Source organism: Caenorhabditis remanei, chromosome III (assembly GCF_010183535.1).
Source record: "Caenorhabditis remanei strain PX506 chromosome III, whole genome shotgun sequence".
Taxonomy (NCBI): domain Eukaryota; kingdom Metazoa; phylum Nematoda; class Chromadorea; order Rhabditida; family Rhabditidae; genus Caenorhabditis; species Caenorhabditis remanei.
Window position 1 is genome coordinate 13094273 of NC_071330.1, and position 22018 is coordinate 13116290.

Sequence of the window (22018 nt, forward strand, 5' to 3'; positions counted from 1 at the left end):
TTACTGTGATGTCGGTGAGGCATTTGTTCGTGTAAGTTTTCCAGCAAAACTTCGTGGATTTCGATCTGACATTGATAAAATTAGAATTTTCGAATTCAGCTCGCCGAGAGCTTTCAGAAAAGTATAATCATGCCCCGATTCGGTGCAAGTTTGGTCCCACCACGAAACTACGGTATGCGCCTTTAAACTGGGTTACTGTAGTTTTCGTGGCGGGACCCAACTTGCATCAAAACTAGTCATGATTATACTCATTCGAACCGTCTCGACAAGCTGAATCTGAAAATCTTACTGAAAATGTTTAAAAATTGAATTTTTCAGTCCTACGTCCCCCCTGGATGCATCGTTTCCAAGTGTTACAAGAAATCGGAACCACCATTTTGTCCAGTCGGCATGCGTCCAATCCGGGAGCTAAGCTGTGGGAAATTCTGGAGAAAGCGAAAATTCATGTGCTGCCCACCAGCTAGAACTGGTTAATAGACTGAAATGTTTTCTAACAATAGATGAATTTTAAGCATTGCAATTTTTAAGTTTTAATGGTTATTTTAAACAAAAAATCATAAAGATCGGTTGAAAATTAACACAGTTACCAAGGTTTTAACATTTTCGAATATTTTCGAAACTACAAAACTTGCAGCAACTCTTTCAGATTTGATCCAGGAAAGATGAAATTTTAAGATTTGTAATCAGCAAGTCATGAGCTTTCAGAAAAGTATAATCACCCTTATTTTCCTTTCATTTTCAGACTTTGTACGGCATCTGACCCCCCGCCTTTTGACAGCACAAAAAAACCTCCATAACTCTCTGCCATCGATTTCAATCTTTGCAAAACCTATATCATTATTTTTCTCTCGTTCCCAGCTTTCAGAAAAGTATACTCAACCCCATGTTCCCTCTCAAAACGGGTCCCACCACGAAAACTACAGTACACCAATATTCAAAGGCGCACAGCCTCGTTTTGTGGTGAGATTCCACTCTTATTAGTTTCTATAATGTTTGCACATCTTTCAAGGTCATAATGACACCACTTTAGATGTGCACATCTGTCAATGGGTCTCGCCACGAATCCAAAATTTTCGAGAAGTAGTTTATGGTGGTTTTTCGTCCTGAAACCCCAAAAAATAACGTTTTTGAATGAAATTTTTTGCGTTTTATAGGATTTTAAAGCTTCTAATTTTAATGGAAACACTTTTTTCCACTTTAAATAACGATATTCAGTCGAAAATCCCTTTAAAACGAGCCGAAATGCTCCATTTCTATGGTGACAATGCAAACGCGCTCCACTGAGAAACCAATAAATTCCTTTTTTTTCGGCTGAAATCGCGCCTTTTCCATTCGATATTTCTCCAGTTTCCGCTCGTTTTTCTTCGATTTTTCTCGTTTTTTCAAAGAATTCCAACTAAAAATTATAAAATAAATGGAAATTCCAGACAAAATGGAGCCGATAGGCGGTGCGAAGAAGAAGAAAAAGGAAAAGAGCCGAAAATCCGAGTTTATTCAAATTCGTATTCCAGTTGCGAAGGCGGGAAGTAAAAAATATACACACGTGGATTGGAATGAGTTGTTGAGAGAGAATGTGCGTTGAGATTTACACAATTTGAGTCTCGAAATTATCGATTTTTGTCATTTTTTCAGGGAAAACAGCGGGATGAAGAGGAATTGAGGAGATTCTATGATGAAGACACGTTGTTTATGGCAAAGAAACTTCGAGAAACGGTTAGAATTATCGATTTTTTGAGAAAAGCGGTGGAAATTGCGGAATTTCCAAGAAAAAATGAAAAAAAAGATGGAAAATTCACAGAAAAATGCTATAAACAGCCGGAAAAACATCTGGGACAAAATAATCGATATGGAAAACTGTTTCTGCTGAATTTCCGTCATTTTTCTCTGCGGAAATCGAGAAAAAAAGAAAAAATATGACAGAAAATCATAAAAACCACAGCAAAAACTCAAAAAAGCTGCATTCCTAGTCAAAATTTGCCATTTTGAGCTAAATTTCATGGTTTTTCTCCTGTTGGGACCCGAAAAAAGCTGATTTTCATGTCAGAAACGTCAGAATCTGATAAAATTCTAGAATATTTTCTCTGAATGCACTGAAGACTTCACAACTATCGGGAAAATTTGTTTAAAAACTTTTTTCCACAATTTTTCAGCAAAATCTGCCAAAAATCGCTTTTTTCAGACAAAAAACACAAATTTCAAACGAATTTTCACATTTTTATGGAATTTCTGAATAAATTTCAGACATAAATATCCTTTTTCCATCGAAAAACTATCGAAAAGTATAGAAAAATGGTGAAAAATTACGTAATTTCAATTATTTTTTTGAGAAATGCACATTTCCAGACAGATTTTCAGGTTTTATTATAGAAACAGTGAAAATGTTTGAATTTTTCTTCAAAATCGTATTTTTGAAAGTTTTTAGCTTGAGTTTTTGATTTTTCACCTGAAAGTTTATCAGAAATAAACTATGGAAACAACAAACGCGTCCAAGGCGCGCCAGACTATCCAAAAACCACGCCCCTTTGACGCTTTTTCCCAAAAACATTGAAAAACGCGTATCAGGCGCGCCAGATTTGCTAAAAATTGAGTGGAATTGAAATTTTAGTCATGAAAAGTCGAGTTTTCACCAGATGTTGACGATTTTTTTTTCAAAAACTAATAAAAAAATCATTATTTTGGAATTATCAAAACTGCTGATTCCTCACAAAATCTGGTTCTGAAGCTTCTGAAATTCTAGGAAAATCACAAAAATCAGTCTAAATTCCATTTTTTCACTCCCAAATCCCCAAAATTCCCCAAAATCATCCAATTAATTTCCAGAAAAGCAAAAGCGGCAAGAAGATACGTGTCAACTTGGACGAAATACAACATATGAATCGAAATTGTGGATACGATATGGATGATGATTTCATTGATGACACAGAAGCGGTAAGGAACACGGAAAATTGGTGATTTGAGCAGTTTTTAGGTGGAAAAACTGGTTCTTGAGCCAAAAATAGCAATTTTCAGTTGAAATTTGTGATTTTTGACACCGAAACCATCAGTTTTGAGCAAGTTTTCATTGTAAACCGGATTTTTTATTCAATTATCATGAAATTCATGTTCACTAACCTCAATTTCAGGTTCGATTGAATAGTTCTTATTTTCAGCCATTTTCGCTTAAAATCCATGTTTTTCATGTCAAAAACGCCATTTTTAGCATCGAAATTGATAAATTTCGACCTATTTTCCATTAGAAACACAGATGTCTTGACGAATTACATTTTTTCTGAGCAAAAATTGCTCAATTTTGCATAATTTTAGTAATCAAAAACCTCAATTTTGGTCGAAAATGCTGTTTTTTGAGCCAAAAATTGCAATTTTCATTGAAGATTTGTGATTTTTGACACTGAAACCATTAGTTTTGAGCAAATTTCAATTAAAAAATGCATTCTTTGGCAGATTTTGTGAAAAAAAACGAGATCTTTAGCACCGAAATTGATGTATTTCGATATGTTTTCCATTAAAACACCGTTTTTTTAACGAATTACATGTTTTTTGAACTGAAAACTCTCAATTTTTCTCAAATTTTTAAAAAAAAATCCGAAATTTTCACACCATTTTTCAGGTCGATGAGTCTAATTTTCAGCCAAAAACTAGTTTTTAATGTCAAAAACATCGTTTTAGCATCAAAATTGATATATTTCCACCTACTTTCCATTAAAAACACTGATTTTTTTTAAACGAATACATGTTTTTTAAGCTGAAAACTCTCAATTTTGCCTAATTTTTCCTCAAAAATGTTCCCAATAACCTTAATTTTCCAGGTGGACGACACGAATTTCGTCTCAAAAAAGGGTGGATTCTATGCAGGAAAGGGGAATGTGAAAGATCTTCAAGATCTCATCGAAGAGGAGGAAGAATCAGAAGACGACGATGATGACGTCATCGTTCCAGAAGTTTCGAAACCGAAAAAGAAGAAAATCAAGGAGAAGACGTCGACGACGACAGCGACGTCATCTGATTCCGAACCAGAAGTCGTCAGAATGACGGGAGCTCCGCCCACTGCTCGGATGACCGGTGCTCCACCGTCGAAACGTTTCCGTCCGTCACCACCGACGAAGGAGCCGACTCCGCCCCCTGGAATCAAGGCCATCGATTCTCCAGTCGTCGTCAAAAAGAAGGCCCCGCCCCCTGCTCCAGAAGTCATTCTGTCCTCTACATCATCCACGTCTTCTGATATTATTTGTCTTGACGATGAGCCGCCAGTGAAGAAGAAGGCTCCAGAAGTCCAGAAGACGTCAACGTCATCTGAAGTGAATGGAGTCGCGATGAAGAATCAGAATCCGATGACGACGACGATGATGGCAAAGAAGATAATCAAGCAACAGGAGGAGACGATAAACGTACGCGTTTTAGTTAACAAAAACTGAGAAAATGACTGAAATCACTAATTAAAACTGTGGATACTCAATAATTCATTAATTAACGTATCAAATTAACATTGACCTCATTAAGACAAATATGATAAATACATTGAATTGAGATAGTTTTGCTTCTTCGGATTTTTGGTGTTTTGGGGGTCTTTTTTCGGTACTCAGAACGGTTTTGGACGTATTAACTTGATCTTTGAGCAGTTTTCAATTATTTTTTCATCCAGATTGAGAAAAAAAGACCTCGTTAGGCAAATATAGATTTTCGATTTGTGAAAATCTGAAAAAATCTATAATTTTAAAGTCTGTCTGTGTAATCATATATCCGGATGTCCGAATATTCTTGTTCACAAATGTTTTCTAAAGTCTTCCGAATGTCTTTTTGCCGGCTGGCGCGCCGTTGACGCGTTTCATTTCTGAAATCTAGAATTTCTGTCTATTTGTCTGTCTGTCACATTCGTCCAGATGTCCGTTCTGAGTGATTGGCGCACCTTTGACGCGTTTCGCTCTGTAAAAACTCATCTTTCATGCTATCTGATTTCCCGCCAAATTTGAGCCATAATAACCTCGAATCCTGCTCGTACTGAATCTGGCCCACCTCTGAAGCGTTTTCTCTTTCGAAAACACGAAAGTATGTCTAACACCGCTAATTAGCCGAAACTACAGTCTGGCGAGCCTTTACGCGTTTCTATTCGAAAAAAATGGTAAATTTTCCCACTGAAATGCCTCTATCTGTCGCACTTTTGACGCGTTTTTACTTTAAAAACACGAAAGTTTTTTTTTCCAATCCGTCTGCCTTCCGATAATTTGCCTGCAGAAAGTCAGGATTCTAGTCGTTTTTTCATTAAACTTCCAAAAATCTGAAATTGTCATGAAGATTTGGGAAGACTAACCTCCCTCCTGGAGAAATTTGGACATTTCAACTAATCGATCTTAATGGTTGCTTTTTAGTCGAAAAGTTCCTCTTCTCTCTATGAAATCAGGTGTTATTAGCCCCGCCCACTTTATGATCACGCCCCATTTTTTGCATTTTTGCCGCGCGGTTCCCTTCAAAAACTGGAATTGAGATTTTCAGTCGAAGTTTGAGTACCATCTCGGATTTTCAGTCAAAAATCTCAATTTTAATCTTTTTCTTCCATCCCAACATCCGAATTTTCAGAACAAGAAACCGTCCGCCGTCCCATCATCCTCCAAAACTGCTTCAGCCGGCCCCACAACTCCATCAAAACCGGATGCCTCTCTGCTCACTCTCTCTTCATCTTCATCTCAATCAAAACCAACGACATCCCAACCACCACCAACTTCCACTAAACCAGTCGTTTCACAAACCGTCCAAATCACATCTCTCTTCGAAAAAATCTCGAAAAAGGGGAAATCGTATCGAGAGAAGAATTTGAAGACGTTCGATCCGGAGACATTGAGTGATATAGCGACGATAATGGAGAGTATCCGAAGTTTGAAAAAGGAGAAAATCGATATGGGCCCTGTGATAACAACGATAGCCAATTCGTTTGGAATGACGACGGAAGAAGTGACGAAACAAGTTGAGAGAGCTGCTACAATCCAGAAAAAACCAGCAGAACCGCTGGAAAAACTCAAAAAACCTCGAGATTCTGAAATCGACTGGAAACTGAGTAAAACCGACTTACCGCATATGGAGGAACCGGAAATCGCGATGATGACGACTATCGTCGGATCATGGAGAAGTAAGAAACAGTTGACGAATTCGATGATTTCTGGATGGTTGAAAGAAGTTAGAGAGAAGAAAATGAATACCGACGATGCGAGGGTTAGCTTGTGAGTTTGAAAAACGGCTGAAAATGGCTGAAAATGGAGTTTTGGGGGGGGAAAAACGGCTGAAAATGAATTAAAATGAAGTTTTTGGCTGAAAAACGGCTGAAAATTGCTGAAAATAAATGAAAAATGGAGTTTTTGGGCTGAAAATGAATGAAATTTGAGCTTTTGGGTGGAAGGAAGGCTGAAAATGAAGTTTTTGGCTATAAAGGGTTGAAAAACAGCTGGAAATGCATGTAAATTGAGTTTTTAGGCTGAAAAATGAATGAAAATTTGAGTTTTGGGCTGAAAATGGGTGAAAATTGAAAAAAGCAAAATTTTGATGAAAAAAATGGCTGAAAATGATAAAAATTGGAGTTTTGGCTGAAAAAATGGATGAATATGCATTAAGGTGCAGTTTTGGCTGAAAATTGGCTGAAAATGCGATTTTAGATCATTTTTGAACCATAAATAAGAAAAATTAGCGTTTTAAGACTGAAATTTGACGAAATCTGATCCAAATGATATATTTTAACCCTGAAAAACATATAACGATCGAAATTTCAAAAAAAAATCTGAAAACATTTGTGAGTCACCAATTTTTTCTTATTTTTCAGCTACAGCGCGATCAACAAACTGCCAGATGTAGATGTCTCAACACCACAAGATAATGGACTTGAGGTATAGTTAAGAGATCTGAGAACCGACGTCTTGGAGAATTTCCCCTTCCCGTTCGGCCAGGACATTCAATACTGAAAAAATTCAACTCTTTTTTTCGAAAATTTTCCGATTTTTTCTGAAAAAAATATCTTAAAGGGGGACACAACTATTCCCAAAATTTAGGACTTTTTTGATATGAATCGATTCAGAAAGCGAGGGAATCAAGAAAAGTCTATTGGAGCCATGTCTGAAAATGAGTCTGAAGCGAGTTATGAGGCCTCAAAGTGTCAAAAAGGACCTCTCGCATGGAATTTTTCATTATATTTCAACGTAAAATTCTCTCGCCGTGCACGTGAAAAAATGTTGAAATATAATGTAAAATTCCATGCGAGAGGCCCTTTTTTGACATTTTGAGGTCTCATAACTCGCTTCAGACTCATTTTCAGACATGACTCCAAGACAATGTTCTCTTTTCCTTGGCTTTCTGAATCGATTCATATCAAAAAAATCTTAAATTTTGGAATAGTGATGTCCCTCTTTAATATTAGATGAATTCATAGTTGTCAAGGCCCCCCTATCAAAAAATGACCTTTTTTTCCAATTTTTCGTCGAAAATGTGACCATTTCTGACTATTTTTCAGAATTTCTTCTAATTCTTAATGATAGTCGAAAATTTGACTTTTTCGAGAAAAAATTTGAAAAAATTTGAAAATTTGACTTTCGCGCCAATTTGCCCGGGCCCTGATTTCGCTGACAAGGCCCCCGACAACTATGGATGAATTGCTCCCCAAATTCTCTGGAATTTGCAGCTTCCGAAACACGAGAGATCGCGAAAGCCTCGAATGTTCCTTCACCAGTGGGTCTATTTATCTCGAAAATACGTGGAAATGATACTTCCGACACTCAAAAAGATGACGACAGAAGGACTCGCATTGAAACAATTGACGGCTGTAAATGCACTGAAAGAAGGATTGAAGAAACAAGTGTCAAAGTATGAATCTGCCAAAGCGTGAGTTTTTTAATCGAATGAATACAGTAAGACAATGAATGAATTTTCAGAAAAGAGCCAACGATTCAACCATTCCAATTCAGTTACACCGAACCGATACTGTAAGTTTCTGAAGAATTTTAGATGGAAAATAGGTGTGAAAGGCTTGAAAAACTATATAAAATATGAGTTCCGTCAAGAAATTTTGTCAAAAATCACGCTTTTCATTCAAAAAGTACGGAAAAATCGGGAAAAAAACAATTTTTTAAATCTCAGCAAAATCTGTCTGATATCGCCATTTTCCATAATAAAAAACACCAAATACATCAAATTTCAATGCAAATTTCACATTTTTATTGAATTTCCAGCCAGAAATGAGTTTTTTACATCGAAAATTGTAGAAAATTATAGAAAAATGAAGTAATTTCAATTATTTTTGAGAATTTCACATTTCCAGGCAGATTTTCAGGTTTTATTGTAGCAACAGAGAAAATTTTTGAATTTCTGCTTCAAAATCATATTTTTCAACACTTTTTAACTGGTGATTTTCTGTTGTTAAATAATTGGAAAATCCAAAATTTGGATAACTGGCGCGTCGTTGACGCGTTTTTCATTAAGTATTTGTCGAAAACGCGCCCACAGCGCACCAGACGATTCAGAAACCTCAGGAAAACTAGGAAACTGGGGCGCCTTTGACGCGTTTTCTCAATTTTTAACGCGTCAAAGGTGCGCCAGAACTTTCAAAACACACTAAATCCATAAAAAACAGAGTTTCCACCCAAAAACTTTCAGTTACAAGAAACGATTTTCAAGTGAAAACTTTAAAATTTTGGCTGAAAATCTGAAAATCTCTTCCTCTACCGTACACTCATCTCTCTCCATAATTCCAGCGCCGCCGTCGCTCCGTATCTCGAAGAAATGACGGATTACGCCCTGGTGACTCGCCGTCTGGAGACCGTAGTCACTGCAATCGATAGTCTCCATCCACCAATCAGTGAACACGTCACCCTGATTCAATTCTACATTGAAATCTGTCGACGTCTTCAGAAATTATCATTTCTCGTTGTCGAGGAACCGATGAAGAAACGATTGAGTGATGCGAACGAACAAATTGGAAAGCATCAAGTCGTTCAGACGCCGAAATATCAAATAAAATGGCCGAATGGAGAGGAACCGTCGTTGAGGGGACTCAATCGAGAACTTCATGGTACGGAAAGAAGGGGAAAATCTGAAAAAACTGGAATTTTTGACCTGAAAATCGAGAAACTCCTCTGAAAATGAGGTTTTCGAACTGAAAATTTCAGTTTTTTCTGAAATTTGATTCGGAAAAAAAAAATTTTCGAACTGGAAAATTACATTTTTCTACTGAAAATAAGATTTCGTACGCAAGTTTCGATTGAAAATAATGATCTATGTCGCAAGAATGCGAAAAATGGGGCGTGGCTTAAATGTGGGCGGAGCTTATATGTATTTTGAGTTGGAACACCTGATTTCATAGAGAAAAATGGACCTCTTCGACTAAAAAGCAAAACTCAAAATACATATAAGCTCCGCCCACATTACGACCACGCCTCATTTTTTGCATTTTTGCCGCCGAAAACTGAACTTTATGATTTTCAATCAAAATTTTCAGTCAAAAAGTGTAACTTTCCAAAAGAATTTGACAGAAATCTCAATTTTTCAGTTCGAAAACCTCATTTTCAGGGTTGAAAATCGAGAAAATCCGCCCACAATCAGAATCAGAAAACTTTGAAAGAATGACTTTAAATTGCAGCATAGGAACGATTCCTGCTTCTGAAAAAAGAGTTTTGGCTCAAAAAATAAGATTTTCGAACTGAAAAATTCAAATTTTCGGAAATTTTTCATTGGAAAATTACATTTTTCTACAGAAAATGGGAGTTCGTACGCAAATTTCGATTCAAAATCATAAATTTCAGTTTTTGAATGGATCCGCGCGGCAAAAATGAACAAAGGTATATATGCTCCGCCCACATTAAGACAACGCCCCTTTTTTTTTGAAATTTGATTCAGCAAAATGAGTTTTACCTGTGAAAACAACATTTTCAGCAGTAAATTTCAGTTTTTTTTTCAATATTTTGGAAATCTGAGTCTTCAGTTTGAAAATGTTGTTTTCACAGCCAAAACTCATTTTTCTGAATCAAATTTCAAAAAAAAAGGGGCGTTGTCTTAATGTGGGCGGAGCATATATACCTTTTTTCATTTTTGCCGCGCGGATCCATTCAAAAACTGAAATTTATGACTTTGAATCGAAATTTGCGTACGAACTCCCATTTTCAGTAGAAAAATGTAATTTTCCAATAAAAATTTCCGAAAATTTGAATTTTTCAGTTCGAAAATCTTATTTTCAGAGCCAAAGCTCATTTTTCAGAAACAGGAATCTTTCCGAAGCAGCAAATTAGAGTCATTCTTTCAGAATATACAAAATTTCAGATTGTGGGCGGAGTTTCTCGATTTTCAGTTCAAAAATCCAGGTTTTTTTGCCAAAAACTCTATTTTCAAGTTGAAAATTTCAACTCCAATTTTAAAACCTTCTAATCACTGAAAAAATTTCCAGTCTACGACAAATCAATTCTGGAAATAATCGGAAAGAGTCCCCCATCGAATCGCTCATCGATTTCATCCATCTCATCGAATCCTCTGACGTCTTCTACTCCCATTCCATCCCGCCCATCTACTTCTGTATCCAAACCATCCACGTCTTCTGCTGCTGCTCCATCTACCACCACTACAGCTCCATCCACGTCATTTGCTCCAAAAATTCAGAATACATCGGATGACGTGGCGAAACGACAACAAGCGATGAATCAACTCGTACAGGTAGATCACAATGAAAAGGATAAATCGAGAAAACGTCCGTTCGCCATTTTTGTGAAACAAGAATCGAAATCTCCAGAAGTTCAACGAATGTCCGGACGTCCGCCTGTCAAACATTGATTTTTTGTTATTTTTGACTTCAAGAATCGTGTTTTTCGAAGAATTTTTGAGGGGTTTTAGTGGAAAAATAAGGGAAAATGAGTTATAGATTCAAAAATTGAATTTTTTAGGCCAATTTTCAGCCAATTTCTCGAAAAAATGAGGTTGATTTCCGAATTTCAGCCAAAAAATCTCAGAAAATGAGTTTTAGAGCTCGCAATTTCAGTGAAAATTCAGTGAGTTTCTGGGCTGAAAAAATCCATTCAAATCAGCTGAAATTCAGTAAGAAAACCGGAAATTGGATAAATTTTCAAGATAAATTCCCAATATTTCGGTTAGAAACTACTGAAAATTCAGAAAAATCCATGTATTTTCACCAAAATTTTTGAGGTTTTAGGGCTGAAAATGACTGGAATTTGTTTATAAATCAATCTAGATTGCATTCGAAAACGTTTTTTTCGAATTTCAGATCTGAACTTGTCTGAAAATCAATCTTAAACATCCGATTTCAAGTCCCTCTAAAAAATTCGTGCTGAAAAAGTCTGAAAATCCATCAAAATCCATACAAAAACTTTTTAAAACTGAAAAAATTTTGAAATTCCATCCAATTTTTTGATTTTTTGGGCTGAAACTGTCTGGAATTTGTTTAAAAATCAATCTAGATTGAATTCGAAACTCTTTTTTTTTCGAATTTTAGATGTGAAATTGTCTGAAAATCATCAATCTTAAACATCCGATTTCAAAACGGTTTTTCTCAAGCTGAAAAATTCGTGCTGAAAAAGTCTGAAAATCCATCAAAATCCATACGAAAACCTCTTGAAACTGAAAAAATAATGAATTCTCAAGAAATTTTCGAATTTTTTGGCTGTAAATGACTGAAATTAGCTTGAAACTCAATCTAGATTACATTCAAACCTATTTCATTCTGAAAGTTAGTTCTGAAATTGTCTGAAAATCCATCAAAATCCAAAACTTTCCATTCAACCAATCCATCCAAATTCAGGTCTATCTGGGGAAATACATACTGGCAACGGGCAATTCATCAGTGAGTCTCCTCTTCTCGAAATGAACTGCTTCTCTTTCTCCTTTTTTTCTTCACTAAGTGGTAGTAGTGGCATACTGACCCCCCGCCCCCAGCTCTAACAGCATACTTGTCAAGTTCCGGCTTAAAAAAACGTTTTTTTTGTTGATATTTTTCAAATTTTCATTGAAAATTTGACTCTGGAATTTCGAAAACAAGAATTCCAAACCATCTGAAAATAGTGTATTCAGAGTCAACATGACGTGACCTTTCAGAAAAGTATAATCATGCCTACAATCCCTTTTAATCGGGTCTCACCACGAAAACTACCGTAATCTGGGTTACTGTAGTTTTCGTGGTGAGACCCGATTAAAAGGGATTGTAGGCATGATTATACTTTTCTGAAAGCTAGAAACGCGCTGATTTCGAAAAAGTAAGTCTCAGGTTATAATAGTGAAAAAATTGAATTTTGAATTTTGGCGCCAATTATCTGGGTCTTGACAAGTATGCTCCTAACAGTCCTCAGTTTGCACTCCCTATCTCTATTTTTCCTTTATTTGGTTGGTGATGGTCTTAATTGAATGATGATGGTGATTGGTTGCACTCGTTTTACCTGCTTTTTGTGGTTTTACGTTGTTTTTTTGGTGGTGATGGTTGCTTTTTGATTTTTACAGACTTTTTTCAATAGTTTTGAAGGTTTTTTTGCAGTTTTTATTGTTTTTTTTTAAAATTTTCCAGCCGAAATTATTGAATCATTGAAATTATAGAGTAAAACGGCTGAAATTGCACTATAGACAAAATGTTCTACTCAACATTGTTGAAAATCGTTTTTCTCAGTTTTAAGCTGAAATCCTGGATTTTTACTGATTTTTTGAGTTTTCCAGCCGAAATTATGCAGGAAAATGACTGAATTTTTTATACTCAAAATAGTTTTTTGCGATTTGGTCTGAAATTCCACTTGAATCATTCGTATTGATGAAAATCGGAAAAGCAGATTTTTGAATGGTTTCCGAACAATTTTTCACACTTTTTCACTCTAAAAAGTGAGATTAACTTAGAAAATTCAATATAATGCCCAATTTTTACTTGAAAATCCAATTTACAGTAATTTTTCTTTCTGAAAATCGGTTATTTTGATTGAAAGATACACATTTTTAGCTGAAAATTAGTGTTTTTCAACTGAAAATGACTCGAAAATCTGAAACTTATAGCCTCAAATTCACCATTTTTCGCTGAAAAATAAAATTTTTAACTGATTTTTCAAAAAATCTCAAATTTCCCTCATTATTCCGCTACAAACTCCTCCAAAATCTCTTCCTAATCCCCTTCAATTATATCCAATTATCTTTAATTATACATCCCGTTTATCTATAATTAATTACCCGTGACTCTATTCCATTGTTATCTGAAATACTCAATTTCTTCAACTGGTTTATCTCAATTTTTTTTACCAAAAACCTCTTTTTTTTACCATTTTTTCCAAAAAATCTCAATTTTTATCACTTTTTTTCCTCTCGCCATTTCTCTCTCGATTCGTCCCGAATTTCTTTCCAGAATCTCGTGTCGCCCCGCCCACTCGCCCCGCCCACTTTTTGTGTTTGCCCCGCCCATTTATATATGAACTTGTATTATCGTTATTGTGGTGGTGTTGGTGTTGGTGAGCTAAACGAGGCTCCGATATTCCTCTGGATACTGTAGATCAAATGTAGGTCTACAGTATCCAGCGAAATATCGGAGCATCGTTGTGTTGCATGGGGGAACTAATTGCTTTAATTTTTTAATTTATTGAAAAAAAACAAGAAAATCAAAATTTTTAGACAGCGGAAATCACTGACTCGAAGCAATTCCCTTTATCAGATGAAATTCTCCTTCTATTGACAATTGCCGTTTACTCAAGTGGCGTTCCGTTGCCAAATCAAATGCTTATGTTTAAAGTGAGCGGGAAATTCAAAAAATCCAGGAAAATAGTCTGAAATTTCAAAAATAGGAATTCCTAGCCATCTGAAATTAAAATAGTTGAATTCAGTGAGTTGAGAGCTTTCAGAAAAGTATAATCATGCCACGATTCGATTCAAGTTGGGTCCCACCACGAAAACTACCGTAATCTGGGATACTGTAGTTTTCGTGGTGAGACCCGATTGAAAGCAAGAATAGGCATGATTATACTTTTTTGAAAGCTAGAAACGCGCTGATTTTGAAAAAAGTAAGTCTTAGGCTTTGAAAGTGAACATTGACGGGGGTTTTTGGTAGTTTTTAGAATATTCAAATGGAAAAAAGTGAAACGTCATGTTACTCCTCACTAACAACTTTGATTTGAATTCAGCTCGTCGAGAGCTTTCAGAAAAGTATAATCATGCCATCGTTTGGTGAAATCTTGAAATTGGACAACCAACCGCGACGCATGACCGCGACGCGAAGCCGAATTTGAAATTTTTTTCAAATCGATAACTTTCTTAGTTTTGATGATTTTTAAAAACAAAAAATATTAGAAAATGAGAAAGTTTCGAAACTTTTCGAATATCATAAATACTGTGAACACCCAAAAAAACTATCAAAAAATCCCCCAGTGATTGGAATTTTTTGATTTCAACTATAAATTTGAACTCAGCTCGACAAGGCGGCTTGAATGAGTATAATCACGACTAGGTTTGAGCGATTTCAAATTTTGACCGCGACGCGCGGTCAAATATCAAACTGCTCCAAGCATAGAAACCTTTTTTTAATATTTTTCACGCTTCGGCGGTCATTTTGATTAAAAAACCACTCAAAACCCTCTAAAACTGACAAAGTTACAGAATTTCGAAACTTTTCGAAAAAAAACTTTCAATAAAAACTGTTGTAAAATCATGTGATTAGCTCCAAATTAAATGAAACTTAAATTTTTGAACTCAGCTTGTGGAGACCTTTCAAATGAGTATAACCATGACTAGGTTTAGAGAAAGTTGGGTCTCACCACGAAAACTACAGTACCCAAAATCAAACTCGCATACTGTAGTTCTCGTGGCGGGACCCAACTTTCACCGAATTGGGGCATGATTATACTTTTCGGAAGCGACTCAGTGAGCTGAATCTGAAAATCTTAGTTTTGAAAAAAATTTGAAAAATTCTGAAAAAGTTATTGCTCATTTCCAGAATCTCATGCAAAACGTTGGTCAAGCTCGTCTGGCGAACGCTGTAGCCATGCATAAGGCACGGTCATCGCAGAAGTTAACAGAAAAGGACTATCAGAAATTATTCGAATTTTTCGGTTCTCTCGATAAGAAATTGGAGCAGAATAAACAGGAAAAAATCAATAAGATCCAGGAAGAAAATCAACGAAAAATCGAGGAAAAACAACGGAAAGAACAAGAGAAACAGGCGGAAAAAGAGAGGATTGAAGCAAGGAAAAGGGAAGAAAAAGAGCGGAAAGAAAGGGAAAAACGAGAGGAAAAAGAGAGAAAAGAGAGAGAAATTCGAGAGAATTTTGAGAGGAAACGGAGAGAAGAAGAGGATCGGATTAGGGCGAGAAGGGAATTGGAACAAGAATTGGAGGATAAAAGAAGGAAAAAGGAGGCGGAGGAGGCGGTGGAGAAGGAATTGGAGAGAAGGGCCAAGTTGGAAACGGTAAGTAGATATCGATCGGTTTTTGAATTTTCTCGAAATTTTGGTTTTGAGTCGAGTTATGGGACTTGGAAATTTTTCTGAAAATCTGAAACCTAGTCACCAACTGAAACTACTACTATTGAAATTTGAAACCAGCTCGTTGAGAGCTTTCAGAAAAGTATAATCATGACTATATTCGCTTCAAGTTGGGTCCCATCACGAAAACTACCGTAGTCAGGGTTACTGTAGTTTTCGTGGTGGGACCCAACTTTCTCCAAATAGGGGCATGATTATACTTTTCTGAAAGCTCTCAACGAGCTGAATCTGAAAATATAACTTTCAAGAAGATTGACTAAAAACTCAGAGTCTTCCAATATGGTCCCAACACAACTACAGTAGCCCAGTTTAAAGGCGCATATCGTGGCGACACCACCACTCATCATTTGAAAAGTGTGACAATCAGATTTAGGAGCTTTCGAGCTTTGAAATGAGCCCCTCATCGGCTAGATTTGAACTATTTCGGTTTTCGACCACGCGTCGCGGTCGTGCGTCGCGGTCGGAACTCGAAATGCTCAGAAGATAGACATGATCATACTCATTTGAAAGGTCATTGACGCACTGATTCTGAAATTGTTAGTTTCTAGGAATGAAATGACCAATTGCAAAAGTTAAGAAGATTTGAAGTTTGTTCATTTTTCGAAATAGTTCTTTCGAAAATCTAGAGCTCCAACTTTTCCTAATCAATGTCAATCTATACAAAATTAAAATTTTCAGATTCAGCTCACCGAGATGCTTCAGAAAAGTATAATCATGACTAGCTTTGGAGCAGTTTGATTTTTCGACCGCGCGTCGCGGTCATGCGTCGCGGTCGAAATTTGAAATTGCTCAAACCCAGTCGTGATTATACTCATTCAAACCGTCTTGACGAGCTGAGTTTGAATTTATAGTTTAAATCAAAAATTTCAATAACTGAATGGTTTTCGATAGCTTTTTCGGGTTCACAATATTCAAGATATTCGAAAAGTTTCGAAATTCCATAACTTTCTCAATTTTAAACATTTTTTTGTGATTCTTTTGTAAAATGAGTAAAAAATTTTGAATTTCGCCTAAAATACATACTGTGAGTGAATTCAAGTTTTATGACTCCAGTATGCGCCTTTAAACTGAGGGTTACTGTAGTTTTCGTGGTGGGACCCAATTGAAAGTGAATATAGGCATGATTATACTTTTCTGAAAGCTCGCAACTAGTTGAGTTCAATGAAAACAATTTCTGGTGGCCTAGCTTTCTAATTTTCGTAAAACTCTTTCATTTCTCTTCTCAAGACCTCCGCTCTTTTCAATGAATGATTCCCTTGTCGTGTCGTCTGTTTCTTTTTGTGATTTGTGAATTCAGGAGGCAGCAAATGCGCTCCAAGGACTCGAAGAAGATCTCCTTTTGGACGATATCGATTTTGTGACGGAGCAACAGAGCAAGGTTGATGAGGTGTGCAATGATTAACATGTTTGAATAGATAAATGCATGGTTTTTAATTTATTGATTTATCTGTAGATTAAATTTTCTAAAATTTAAAAATTACATATTTAGGAACGAAAAATAGCGGAAGCGAAGAGAGCAGAGGAACGAGAGAATCAGATCAAGATGATGAGAGCTCAGCAGATTCAGAGGAGGCGGGAGGATACACCGGAAGTTGTGGTGCCTACGGTAGTGCAACCAGAAATAGTACAGGTGGGTAAAAATGATGAGAAATCGGAAATTTTGATGTAAAAATTTGGAAAATCCGTTGAAAATGAGCTGAGTTATGGTGACTTGAACTTTTTCGAAAAATTCGATGTTAGTAATTTTTTGAAATTTTTTCTATGAAACTAAAAAATATTATGATATTCCAACTCGGCTTATTGAGAGCTTCCAGAAAAGTATAAACATGCCTAGGTTTGGAGCAAATTAAGTTTTGACCTACGCGTCGCGGTCAGGCGTCGCGGTTGTGTGATGCGGTGAACTTCCGAGCTCGAGAGCTTTGAAATGAGCCCCCATATCTTCTAGATTCCAACAATTCGTATTTTCGACCACGCGTCGCGGTCGGGCGTCGCGGTCGGAGGTCAAAATTTGAAAGCCATGTTGATTTCAAATTCGAGTGTTTCGTAGAGTTTTGTGGAAAACTCGAAAAGTTGAAAATTCTAGAAACTTCAAAAAAAAATCAAATTCCCATAACTCACTCGCTTTTGTTTCAAACTTCACCAAACCGAAAAGTTCAGTATCTGCGTGACGAGAGCTTTCAGAAAAGTATAATCATTCCCTACTTTGGATGAAGTCAGGTCTCACCACGAAACTACGGTATGCGCCTATAAATTGGGTTACTGTAGTTTTCGTGGTGGGACCCAATTGAAAGCAAATATAGGCATGATTATACTCATTCGAAGCGTCTTGACGAGATGATTCTGAAAATGTAAATTTCATAAAAATTGACTAAAAAGAGTCTCATCACGGAAACTACAGTAATCCGTTTAAAGGAGCATACCGTAGTTTGTAGCATTTCGTCTGATTTTTCAGACAATCTTTTTGAAAGTTACAGTTTCAGATTCAGCGTGAGAAGGGCTTTCAGAAAAGTATAATCATTCCCATGTTTGCTTCCAATTGGGTCCCACCACGAAAACTACAGTACTCCAGTTTAAAGGCGCATACAGTAGTTCCGTGGCAGGACCCAACTTTCACCGAATCGGGGCATGATTATACTTTTCTGAAAGCTCTCAACGAGCTGAATCTAATTATAAAATATATAGCCTCAACCGCTGAAAATCAAGATTTTTAAATTTTCAGCCTTCTTCATCCACCAATCCCTCTCTCCGCACACCAGTCGTTGTCAAGAAGGAATTTTTTGAGCCGGTAACTTATTTTTTTAGATTTCTCTTCAAAAAATCAATAATTTCAGCCAGTGGACATTCTAAACGCGGCTCAAGAAGCCGCCGACATCCCAATAATCGAACCAAATAATATAGTGAAACAGGAGCCAGAAAAACCAATGAGTGCATTCGAGAAATTGGCGTCTCTCCGTGGAAGAACAATGTCTGCTGATATGAAGAGAGGAGGCGATGTGGGGACACAAATGGGACATGTGGGACATGTCCCCGTGACAACTAATGGAATACAGAATTTGCAAGGAGCACAACAGCCTATGGGTGTCATTGAGAACTCTCCGTATCTTGGTGAGAAACATTTTTCTAAATTTTTCACGCTTCGGCGGTGATTTTGATTCAAAAACCACTGAAAACCCTCGAAAACTGACAAAGTTACAGAATTTCGAAACTTTTCGAAAAAAAACTTTCAATAAAAACTGTTGTAAAATCTTGTGGTTAGCTCCAAATCAAATGAAAGTAAAATTTTTGAACTCACCTCGTGGAGACCTTTCAAAAGAGTATAATCATGACTAGGTTTGGAGCAAGTTGGGTCTCACCACGAAAACTACTGTACCCCAAATTAAAGGCGCATACTGTAGTTTTCGTGGTGGGACCCAACTTTCACCGAATCGGGGCATGATTATACTTTTCTGAAAGCTCACGACAAGCTGAACTCAAAAAATTTAATTTCAACCGAATTGGAAAAAACCAAACGGGGTTGCGCTAGATTTAACACCAATTATATTTTCGAAAAGTTTCGAAAATCTGTAACTTTGTTAGTTTATGAGATTTTTGGAGGGTTTTTAAGGTAAAATAATTGTTTTGAATTTAATTTTTTTAAATATTAGGCTGAGTCATAAGTTTCTTTCTTTTTTGAGATGATTTTTGACACGCAATTTCTCGAAGGCTAATAACTCATATAATGAGAAATATAATTGGTCAGTACTTATAACTCATTGTGATTCTACCTGTGACTTGACGTCCGCCATCTGCTTAATCTCAGCCGTAGACAAGTCAAAACACTAGATGAATCCTTTTTTGGTACCATTTTTCGACTCCATTTTTTTCCTAGAAAATGTTGACGAGAGTGTGTGAGCTATTGAGAATTAAAACAAGCAAGTACAATTATGTATAAAAAATCAATAAAGACATTTGAACTAAACAACGATGGTTTAATGCGGGTCTTTGAAGAACGGTGAGCATAAGCAATTTAGAGAGGTGCGAGTATTTTCGATTTTTCTTTAACGCTAGATAAGGAAATCAGTGGAAATGCTTATTATTAAATAGAGTAGACATTGATGTTTCTAAATTTATTTTGTTTCGGATATTCACACCATTTGTCTTTTTTCGCAAGAAGCCCGAAGTCAACATCATCAAATTCACGTGATTTTTGAGTTTGATGAAGCCTACTGCTCGTACTTTTGAATCAATGTACAAGATATTTTGCACAATTTTAGAACAATGTATCTACTGTTGATTACTAGTAACAAAATAATTCAGACTTGTTTGGGTGCGTTGAAAAGAGACCTAGACTTCACTCAGGTCTACTTCACTAATATTCTCAAAAGTTTGAAAATCTTAACAATCACATCAACCAAGTTTTATCACTTATTCGAATGACTTTGGTATATAGTTTTTTGTTGCATGACTTGCTTATGTTATTGTCTAACTTTTACAAACAGTTTGATATAAATGCTCTCTCTCCAATATTTTAGTAATTGATTTAAAACCAGGAGAACATTGTTTTCTCATACCTGTCGGTCGTCTGATCATAACTTCTTTGTCTTGGAGAGTTTCATCCAAAACTGAATTGTTATAACAAGACAAAGTCTTTCTTTATAAATACCACTTGTTTCCTCATGAAAATCTCAGAATTTTGATATAAATCCGACTAGAATCAAAAACCTTTTCAAAATAGAAATTTGATTGGAGACAGAAAAAACTGTCGTTTTCACGACTGGACTGTCTGTGCACTAACTTAAAACATTGTTTGTTAGCCACTGAGAAGTTCATTAGAATGCAAAAAAGTTTGGGTCGATAAACAATCACAGTACCTAGAAACCGTGAGTCAAAGTCCAACACCAAAAAAAGAAAGAAACTTATGACTCAACCTAATAAATTGAAAGTTTCCAAAAAGTTTCGAATATTTTGAAATTTTCAGCCTCCCAATCCGCCACCCAACAATTCTTCCCAACATCGTCCGCCCCAATGACTCAACCTCTTCAACATCTCGATCCGCCAGTAGCCATTCATCAGAATTCTCAAAATTCTCAACTTCCGAACCAATCTTTTAACTCCGCCCCCATTCCACCAATGCATCAGCCAGTTCCACGTCTTCAGCATCAGAATCCTCAACTCAATCATCAAGCCCAAATGCATCTCCAGCAACAACAACAACAACGTCTTCAACACCAAAATCCGAATTCCATGTCATCTGGAGCAATTTTCCAGGGGAATGGAGCCGAGCAACGGGAACCGAATCGACGTGAGCTCTCTGAATTTATGAAATTTGAATTCAGGAAGTTGAGAGCTTTAAAATGAGCCCCATATCGGCTAGTTTAGGTTAACTTTGATTTTCGACCACGCGTCGCGGTCGTGCGTCGCGGTCGAGGCGCAAAATTGAAAATTCTCAGAACCTGGTCGATATGGGGCTCATTTCAAAGCTCTCTACCTCCTGAATCTTAATTTCTTACTCTGAACTCATAAAAACCATTTCCTGAACCAAAAAAATAAATTTCCAGGCTCCATGTCAATGTCTCAACCTCAATCATCAACATTCCTCAACACGCAACACCAATCTCCACAAACCCTTCAGCAGCAACAGTTTCCAATCAACTCATATCAATCACCTATCCATCAGAATAGCTCAATGAGCAACTCATCGCTAATGCACACACCGCACAGCAATAATTCAATGGTCTCTCAGAGTCCTCAGTTCTCTTCTCACCCGGTAAGCCGGAATTTTGAGTTGGAAGTATCAGAATCAGATTCAGGAGATTCAGAGCTTCAAAATGAGCCCCATATTGCCTAGGTTTGATAGAATTTGAGGTTTCGCCTGAAACCGCGACGCCGACCGCGACGCGCGGTCGAAAAATTCGAAAATTAGAAAAATCAAAGTTAACCAAAACTAGTCGATATGGGGCTCATTTTGAAGCTCTTTGCCTGGAAAATCTGAAAATCATATTTTCAGTCACCCATGTCCCAACAATTCCATACCCCGCCATCCGTCGGAATGCTAACCCATATGAATCCGAGTCCGATGGCTCAACCCAATCCGTCGCCTCTTCAACATTTCAATTTTCCGCCAACTGCTAGTAGTAATTATTCTCCGCAAAGAGTCGCGCCCCAGCAGCAGCAACAGTGAGTTTTTTCTTCAAAAATAAAAAATTTTCGACCTAATTTTTTCCAGAATGCACCGCCAGCTCAGCCAACAAAATTTGATGATGATGCAGCAGCAGAATCCGAATGACCAACATCCGTAAGTCTTAATAGTGAAGTTATGCGACTCAAAATGAGCACCACAACGGAGGAATTTTAACTTTGATTTTTGATCTACGACCGCTACGCGTGACCGCGACGCACGAGAAAGCTGAAATTGTAATATTTGAAATCCTGATATCAAGAGCTTTAAAATGAGCCCCATATTGGCTAGTTTTGCACTCTTTTGATTTTTCGAACACGCGTCGCGGCTGCGTCGCGGTTTTAGGCGAAAATTCAAATTCCACCAAACCAAGTCAATATGGGGCTCATTTTAAA

General features: G+C 36.7%; 1 protein-coding gene and 1 pseudogene across 2 annotated transcripts; one reads left to right on the plus strand and one right to left on the minus strand.

Annotated features, from left to right (window-relative positions):
• Positions 1-1432: 1432 nt before the first annotated feature.
• On the plus strand, positions 1433-21744 carry GCK72_011136 (uncharacterized protein; the record flags this gene model as incomplete). The annotated part of the gene is made up of 21 exons (XM_053728245.1): positions 1433-1573; positions 1633-1713; positions 2821-2928; positions 3807-4385; positions 5572-6209; positions 6803-6866; positions 7655-7854; positions 7905-7955; positions 8724-9040; positions 10409-10671; positions 11771-11812; positions 13606-13722; positions 14921-15391; positions 16764-16853; positions 16956-17096; positions 18186-18251; positions 18298-18571; positions 20424-20747; positions 21004-21212; positions 21453-21622; positions 21672-21744. The coding sequence occupies 21 exons, from the start codon at positions 1433-1435 to the stop codon at positions 21742-21744; spliced, it is 4419 nt and encodes a 1472-aa protein (XP_053587822.1).
• Positions 3875-8817, minus strand: GCK72_011137 (annotated as a pseudogene). The gene is made up of 3 exons: positions 8700-8817; positions 6062-6148; positions 3875-4290 (listed from the first exon to the last, which is right to left on the minus strand). Coding segments are annotated over exons 1-3 (621 nt in total).
• Positions 21745-22018: the final 274 nt, after the last annotated feature.